Below are 8,445 nucleotides of genomic sequence, written 5' to 3'. Positions count from 1 at the left end.
CTCCTAAGTAGGGTCCCCCTGATCTTTTTGACCTGTGCTTTTATGCAGTCTGGTCCATTTTTATTATGTTTTTGGAGGGAGGGAAAAAGAGAGGGAGAGAGAGATGTGCTGCCGACAGGCGGGCCCTGGGTTACCTTACCTGGAACCTTGTCGAGACTGCTGGATCATGGACGGGCGAGACGACGGTACGCCACTTTGGTTGTGCGAGGGAGGCAGTATTCAAAATTTGAAACTGAACCGAAATTTCTCCAGCACACGAGAAAAAGAGTTTCTCTGACGCGCGCACAGCCCAGCCCAGCCCAGCCCAGCCCAGCGGCAGGGAGCAGGCCAGCCGTCTCCTCGAAGCAAAAGCGAAAGCGAAAGCGACCAGCAGAAACCTCATCGCTTGCATGTCATTGCATGCATGGGCATGGGATGCCCTGACCTGAACCTTCTTTTGACCGCCCGCTTTATTTATGCAACCTCTTTTGAATTTTGGGTTTGGCGTTTTGGGAGGGGAGAGAGACATGTGCGTCCCGCTGACAGTGGGCCCGGAAGCTTCCTGGATCGTGCGCGGGAGGGGAGACGGTGTGTGAAATGCTGCATGAAATTTGAATTTGAAACCAAGCTCGAGTTTCTTCCGAGACAAGAAAGAATCTCTGACACACTCACCGCCACCCTGCTGCGGCTGCGTACGTCCCTCTATATCAGCCGACGTATCCCCAACCCCGCCCATTCGGTCCTCCCACCAACTTCCGTAGGCGAGCGCAAAAACCCCACCCATGGCGAGTCTCCTTTCCTCGTCCGTGCTCCTGCCCGTCGGCCACCCCACCTCCCGCTGCAGCGCCGGCGGCCGCCTCCTCTCCACCAAGGTGGGCTGGGGCCTCCTCTCCTTCGCCGCGCCGGAGGACACCAAGGTCTGCGGCCTCCTCCCGGTCCCGGCGACCTCACGCGGGAGCGCTCACGTGGTGCTCGCGGTGCCGGAGGGCTTCCTCTCCTTCGAGGCGCCGGAGGACACCAAGGTCGTCTGGGGCCTCCTCCCGGCCAACACAACCAAGGCCACGCGCGGTAACGGCATCGTCGCGCTCGCGGTGCCGGAGGGCGCTTCGGGCGGCTGGGGCCTCCTCCCGGCCAACGCCACCAAGACCTCGCGCGGCGTCCTGGCGCTCGCGGTGCCGCCGGGCAACGCAACGAAGACCACCCGAGGGAACGGCGTCGTGGCGTTCGCGTGGCCGGAGGAGGGCGCCAACCGCTGGAGCGGCTGGGGACCCCTCCCGGAGGGCGCGCCGGCGGAAGATGTCAAGGCCTTCTACGCTCAGGTACTACGCTGATTAATCTCTCTCTCCGTATTATATTTTGCGCTTCTTGCTTGTTTGCTTATGTAATAATTAACCTGCATCATGCGGCCTTCTTCTCTGTTCGCAGGATTTCATCAATCGTGTTGACAAGATTGGCACCATCAACAGCTACGCCCTTTTTGGGCACGCCGACATCCTGGAGGTTGCGGCGGAGGCCGCCGAGAGGTGCATCCAGGTGGTTCACCTACTTCAACCAGTGCTGGTGGATGAGTTCGCGAGCCGCCCTCGAGCCAAGACTGTGGTCGGGGTCACCACAACCCTGAGCGTTCGCCTGGTCGAACATTGCCGGATCGTGTTGTCTGAGTGTGAGGAGGGTTACGTCCGGGAGCATCCGCTGCGCGAAGCCTTTTACGGTCTCAATGCCCTCAATCGAACTGGCTACCCCAAGCCCGCCCTCGTCACCGCGTCCCGGACAGAGGCGGAGAAGGTGGCCTACTTCAAGCATCTGGCGGATGAGTTCAAGGAGCTGGCCCTCGAGGTAGAGGCGTCCGTCAACGAGTGGAACGACTCTGGCAAGTCGGCTGGGTGGTTCGATCAGCCCGTGAAGATGCGGTCCGACGACTAGATCGAGGTGAGGTCTGTGGCCGCCTCTGTCTGCATGCCCCGCGAGCTCCATTCACTCCAATGTTTCATGCTCTTCTTTTTGTATCCGGTCGTCTATTAGTCCTTGCTGATCCGCATTTTTATCCGTTCGTGTACTGGAACTATTATTAGCTACCCCTTTCGTTTCATTTTGAATCCGATCATGTACTGGGAACTAGCTACTCGTCCGTCCTTTTGTGTCTCTTCATTCATGTACTGGGAACATGAACTACTTAGTGATTTGCAAGATGTTAGTTCAGACTTTTTTCGAGGTATCCCTTCATGTATGATCCAACAGGTTTTTTTTTTTTTTTTTTTTGCGATCTATGATCCAACAGGTTGGGTGACGTGCAATTTTACTTCAGGGTATGATCCAACAGGTTGGGTCTTGGGTGGGTTGCTTTCTGCTGTCAAGATGAAAATGCTATAGTTGATATGTATGTGAAGATGTTAGAGATTGAGTCTGCCTATAACATGTTTGGTATCATGCCAACTCAAAATGTCCTTAGCACAGCTAACTTAGTCCTAACTGTTTTCTACCAACCCTCGGTCGACGTTATGTTGTGATCCACACATGTAAGAGGTTGAGTTTGCAGGTTGTGCGGTGTACTGGTGCTAAATACAGTACACACCAATTCCATCAATACAACAAATTGATGGCTTTATTAGGAAAAAAAGAACATATCTCATTTATAAGCTCTGCATACACAAGGATCTTCTTTCGCTAGACTAGTTCTGTTACATCTGTATCCATGGTGTGGTTGACAAATTTCGTTACAGAGACATGGCCTATCTCTGAACTTCTTGGCCTGCTGTAATTTTGCTGGTTCAAGTGAACTGTCAGTGCATCATGAAGCAGAAAACCCGTCCTCATTTCAATGTGATGCATACTCGATTGTGGCATGAAAAATATTCAGTCAAAAACAGAGTATATGATAGCTTTCGGTGTTTGGAAACTACATGTCCAATATGTTCCAAAAACATACGACAAAAAACTAATATAATGATAGAAATATTCAAATTGATCACACATAGACTTAGGCATTTCTCGTTTTGACAGTGAAGAGAGAATTTTGAAAAGAGATAACAAAAGGATCTCATTGCACCAGTCTGATATGAATATAACTAGAAGGGTAAAGCACGCCTTGCGGTGCCGTTTGTTCTCTTCGTGCTAAGGGATCTTTTTTTCTTTACAGCCCAACGAAGAGTTTTTTTTTTGAAAAAGAGAGTTTCCTCTCCTATTTCCACTATCAGAGATCACCAAGTCTTACAAACTACCAGGCCTATTACAGGCCCAACGAAGAGTTATATTAAGGATAAGGCTAATGCTTTATGAAAGTATGTTGTTCTCGTTGTGTTGTCCATTACACACCATCAGACCATCTGTATGGAAACTAACTAAGTTTTGGTACAATCAATGTTGCAGAAAACAAAAGGCATTTCAAATGCAAATTAAATCTGTAGTTGTTTATCCCCTTCTCAGCAATATACAACAGTGATTAACAATAACATGTGTGACATGAAAGCCAACAACCTCCAAATTCCATTCTCTTGAAAGATTGTCGCATGATGCCAGTGTGGACCTTCATCTCCCATCTTGCTCTCCCCCGGTCAAGTAAGGTTGTGTTAACGTTTTGAGGATGGTTAAGTATCATGGACCATGCTGAGACTTGGAGGAGCTTTCATACACCAGAAGCTTTTATTTTCCTCGAAGTTCCTGCGAGGCAAACCAATATTGTTTTGGAAAATGACTCGAGTCTGGCTAATCAACCTATTCTGTAACACTTTAGTAGCTAGACTATTCATAAACTAATGCCTTTTGTTTGCCAAACCACAACCCAGCTTCCGATTCACAATCAACTGAAACATGAATATGCGATATCTAATACTCCCTCCGTTTCTAAATATTTGTCTTTCTACAGAGTTCAACAAGTGCCTTCATACGGAGCAAAATGAGTGAATCTATACTCTAAAATATGTCTATATACATCCGTATGTGGTAATCCATTTGAAATCTCTAGAAAGACAAATATTTAGGAACGGAGGGAGTAAATCTTACACGACATGTGTTAGCTATATCATAGATTCAGAGCAGAATGTACAGGTATTTGTGCAATCAGTGTGACGATATGCATGTAACGGCCTACGATTATAAGTGATCATACATGTGTATGATAAGCTGAAACTGAAGCTATCTAATAAGTACTCCCTCTGTAAATAAATATAAGAGCGTTTAAATCACTACTTTAGTGATCTAAACGCTCTTATATTTGTTTACGGAGGGAGTAACATACAACACAAGAATAAAGATGTAGTTCCTGCAAAGAAAAGAATAAAGGTACAAGAGGTACTTACATGCTCAATTAACCAAAGTACCCAAATCGTCATCACTCATCACATCACATAGTGTCAATTCGCATCGTAATTTATCTCTTTGTCAACAAATCTGACAACACTAAAACTGTGAGAAACCACCTACACCACACAACACTTTCTAGCATGGCTGACATAGCAAAAGCAAGTGATACAACCATAGTTTTAAAAACCAACTACGATGATCCAACAGAAGCTTTCTAGCATGACTGACATAGCAAGAGCAAAGCTATGCAAATACAACACCCCGCAACATACCTTTGTTTTGTATAAACGGGTTTACATTTTTTATGTACAGCTAACATAAGCATTGAGGTGATTGTTGTAGCATTAATCTCTCCAGGTTATATGCATATATAGTAGCAGGAAGCAAGTCCAATTTAAGTATTTATTTGGTAAGCATGTCACCATAAACATACAAAAGCAAGGGGGAATCAGACGTTAGACAATTAGATTTTAGAATGAAATAAGAGACTACAGTTGAAGCACACCTAATCATCAATTATGTAATCTTGCTAAACACAACAAGATGTCTAAATGTTGACAGATCCATACATTGAACATTTATTCGAAGTTATTGTGTTCTAACATGCACACTCGCACCGAGTTTTGCCACTCTGAGAATTGTATGAACTTTTATTCTGAACTAAATTATTTTTCTTATGATTCTTTTGTGGCTCACGAATTCATAAACACATCAACTTTTAAAAAGTAACATTTCTATTTTCTAGAACTACCAAGTAACAGTTCCAGCCATCTTGAGGAATTGGGGAAGACAATCCAACTATAAAAACATAAATCTTTATGAATCTAAACCTTGGCAGCCAAACTTGTGATTCACTATAGGTAAAAACTATCTTGGACAACTGTCCCTACATACTGGATGGCAAAAGGTCAGTGTGATTGCTATATTGTTTTAATGATAAGAGGCTTTGAAGACAATGCAGCAACGCACCAAAACAAAAGCTTTTGCAACCCAAACTTTGTCTTGAGCTGAACCAGAAGTGTCGCCAAAAAATGAAATCGTAACATCAGGTAAAAGATGACAGATCGGCCAGAACCTTGCAAAATGAAGAGACACATGTAAAGATTGAATCTCCTGTTAAAATTATATCCAGAGAAAAAAAAGGTAATATGACACATCGACACAAGAAATCATAGTATCTATTTCTCAAACACTAATTAACAACACTTAGATCAGGACATGATGTTATACTATTCTTTAGCCAACAAAATATTACCAATCAATTTCACCAAGGTCGCAAGGGGATGTGGTTGGCAAGTGAAACTGAAACCATCTATTTAGTCGCAAATCCTGCAACACTCTATATATTACTCCCGTGAGCTAAACTATGAACTGGAATCAGTACAGAGCTAGTGCTATTTTTAGAATTAATTTTCCCTGTTTTAGTTTGCTAGCTTCATGAGTTTAAAGCAAACTGCACCTATAATTATTTATGTAACAAGTTTTGGTTCTTGTTCACATTGTGCACATGCCTCTACTTGTGGACACAAGCCTTATTGATCTACATTACCAGTACCATGCATGATTTCTTACAGTGTAGTGGCATCAGGAAATTAAGTCTGATTTGAATGCTAAAATACGGTAACTTCACCTTTTTATGCTTGCCAAGAAAAAAAAACACTTTCAGCTAGTAAAGAAGCAAACTAATGCTAAAATATGGTACAATGTTTACTCAAACTGTTCAATCCTAAGTTTTATTTGATATGGGCCGTGGTCAACTCCGACAACTTAAATAGTTATCTTCAATAAACAATTATACAAACGTCACACCGTATCCTAATCAACACACGTATGCTCTATACATTATTATGGCTTTTAGATATTGGGCTGAGCTATACTGCTGAACAATAGACACTAAGCGGAAGAAATAATAATGAACACATTAGTTTTGACACAATGTTATGCAGATTAAGCAATCTAACTTGCAATTCCAGAGATAGTAGCTCTATTAATTTTACTTTCCGCGATACCACGAAAGCTTGTCATTATGGCCGCGGTGGTGCAGGTAGGTGACAAAAGTCCAGCCACATAGCAAAAATCTGCAGGAAAATTCATATCAGAACTTTGGGCAGGAAGTAAGGCTACAAATGCAACAAGAGCAGATACTACACACACATGCCCAGTAGGGGACGGCGTATAGCTTGAGTATCTAAAAAGGCCTTATCACGACGGTGAGCCCAGCGAGGAGGTCAGCCATGGCAAGCCATCACATCCGTCTTCTCATTCAGCTGGAACAAATCGCTGCACGGGTGTAACTGCGATCCTGACTTCCCTGGACTGCTCGACCACTGGACAGGTTGAACAGAAACAGTACAGTCAGCAATCACATTACCAAGCATATGTGACCTCATGAACAAAAATTAATCTGCAGAAGTAAGCACAATCAAAGATCATGTTGGCTTATTTGGCATCACCAAGTAGAATGGGTACACGAGCATTGGGAACGGTAGCGCAAATCGAAGCTTCCGGGTGGCACTGTCCAGGCTCCTATACAGCTTCTGGGGAAGCTGAAATTTGCAGCAACAATTGATTCAAAACAAGATGACACCAGGTAAATCAAATTCCTCAAGAACATGAGCAAAGTGAGCAGCCACAAATTTGGAATCTATGTAGCCCACGTACCGGATACCAGGACTCGTCCTTCTCAATGTGGCCATGGTTCTGGTGGTGCGTCCAGTGGCTAATCCGGAGGAGTGGAGGATGTGTCTGTTGACGCTGTTCAGTTTGGCGTTGTTGGAAGCTCACAAGGCCGCTGCGGCAGCAACCATCCACGGAGAGAGAGATGGCGAGCTCACAAGCCGGAGACGCACCAGTTGTGTCTTAGGACGAAGAGCGGCCAGAACATGGTGTCCTGTGCGACGCAGTAGACTGGCCAGGCAGGCGGCGGCGAGGGCGACAACGACACAGAGCGACGGCAGGGCAACCTGAAGCCGACGCCTCCTCTCTGATGACCACCGATGCCCTCACCACCTCCCCTGATGCAATGGCCGCCCCGAACCAACCACCAAACGCGAGCTCTGCCGCACCGCCGTCGTCCATCCCCGGAGTCGCACACCGCTCGCCAAAGCCACCGCAGCCGAGCCCAGCCGGCCAGATGTGGCCAGAATGGGCACACACGCAGCCAACCACTATGAAGCCTCCACTGCCACTGACAACACCGGCCCGATCTGGAGCATCGAGCCCCCGCATCGGCTGCCGCCACCGCCGCATATCCACCCACCGTAGACACCCACGCCGCCGGCAGCACCACCGTAGGCAAGGCCGCAAACCCTACCGCGCCGGGCATCTTCAGCTGCGAGATCCCCGTGGCGGCCCCCACGAGGCGGAGAGAAAGGGTCCCACCGCTGCCGGCTTCGAGCGGGCTTTGCCCGCCGGAGGCTACCGGCGACGGGGAGAGGAGGGAGGAGTCGAGGGGGCTGCTGGCCGGAACGGAGTCGTCGCCGCCCGTGGCGTCGGGAGGAGCGACGTTCGCGGTTGAGCCTCCCCGGGGTCCGCCTCCCCGCTGGAAAAAAATCTGGTACGACCGGGTCGCACGAGGCCAAACGGGAGACCACCTCGCGCGCATGACACCTGGCAGTACGAATCTCAACGCAGCGTTGGCCTGGCTTCCAGCCCATAGTCCTAGCCATCTCCGGCCCACCCAGGCCCGGCCCTAAAATCCAGGGCTTAGGCCCGATGGGCTTGCCCGTGGGCCGGGCTTGGGCCTGAGTTTTGAGCCCACCAGCAGGGCCTGGATGGGTTTGGGCTTGGCATATTGGCATTTTAAAGAAGAGGCCCGGTCCACAGCCCTAAGGGCTTTTAAAGGGCTTTTTACCAGATGGGCCGGGCTTGGACTTGAAAAGTAGGTCCGATGGTAGGGCTTGGGCCTTAGTTTTCTGCCATGGGCTTTTTAAGGCCCGGCCCAAGCCCAGTCCGGCCCATGGCCAGGTACACTAGTAGAAAAATGGTTATTTGTCCCGGTTCATAAGGCCCATTTGTCCCGGTTGTGGAACCGGGACTAAAGGGTCGTTACTAATTCCCTGTACCTTTAGTCCCGGTTCTTATACGAACCGGGACAGATGAGCCTTCGCGTGGCCGCTGCGGCGAGCCCAGGCAGGAGGGCCTTTGGTCCCGGTTGGTAGCACCAAC

The 8,445-nt window shown here is 47.8% G+C and overlaps 1 protein-coding gene and 1 long non-coding RNA gene across 3 annotated transcripts; one reads left to right on the top strand and one right to left on the bottom strand.

The window, feature by feature from the left end:
* The first annotated feature begins 723 nt into the window (after nucleotides 1-723).
* Nucleotides 724-2,173, top strand: LOC123042511 (uncharacterized). The gene is made up of 2 exons (XM_044464943.1): nucleotides 724-1,298; nucleotides 1,405-2,173. The coding sequence occupies exons 1-2, from the start codon at nucleotides 762-764 to the stop codon at nucleotides 1,900-1,902; spliced, it is 1,035 nt and encodes a 344-aa protein (XP_044320878.1). The 5' UTR covers nucleotides 724-761; the 3' UTR covers nucleotides 1,903-2,173.
* Nucleotides 2,174-3,186: 1,013 nt separating this feature from the next.
* LOC123047202 (uncharacterized) lies at nucleotides 3,187-7,860 on the bottom strand. 2 transcript variants are annotated; one of them, XR_006422842.1, is made up of 5 exons: nucleotides 6,940-7,860; nucleotides 6,732-6,824; nucleotides 6,433-6,605; nucleotides 4,275-6,356; nucleotides 3,187-3,636 (listed from the first exon to the last, which is right to left on the bottom strand). It is a non-coding gene; the product is annotated as an uncharacterized lncRNA (long non-coding RNA). The 2 variants fall into 2 exon arrangements; XR_006422841.1 differs by having other exon boundaries at nucleotides 3,340-6,356.
* Between the last annotated feature and the right edge of the window lie 585 nt (nucleotides 7,861-8,445).

Source organism: Triticum aestivum, chromosome 2B (genome assembly GCF_018294505.1).
Source record: "Triticum aestivum cultivar Chinese Spring chromosome 2B, IWGSC CS RefSeq v2.1, whole genome shotgun sequence".
Taxonomy (NCBI): Eukaryota; Viridiplantae; Streptophyta; class Magnoliopsida; order Poales; family Poaceae; genus Triticum; species Triticum aestivum.
The sequence above is the reverse complement of the archived record's forward strand: the minus strand, read 5'-3'. Positions and strand labels throughout refer to the sequence as shown.

Excerpts from the sequence above, each read along its gene's own strand:
- LOC123042511 (XM_044464943.1), top strand. The coding sequence starts at position 762 with ATGGCGAGTCTCCTTTCCTCGTCCGTGCTCCTGCCCGTCGGCCACCCC. Across the intron at positions 1,299-1,404 it reads TCAAGGCCTTCTACGCTCAG|GATTTCATCAATCGTGTTGA; the intron begins GTACTACGCTGA and ends CTCTGTTCGCAG.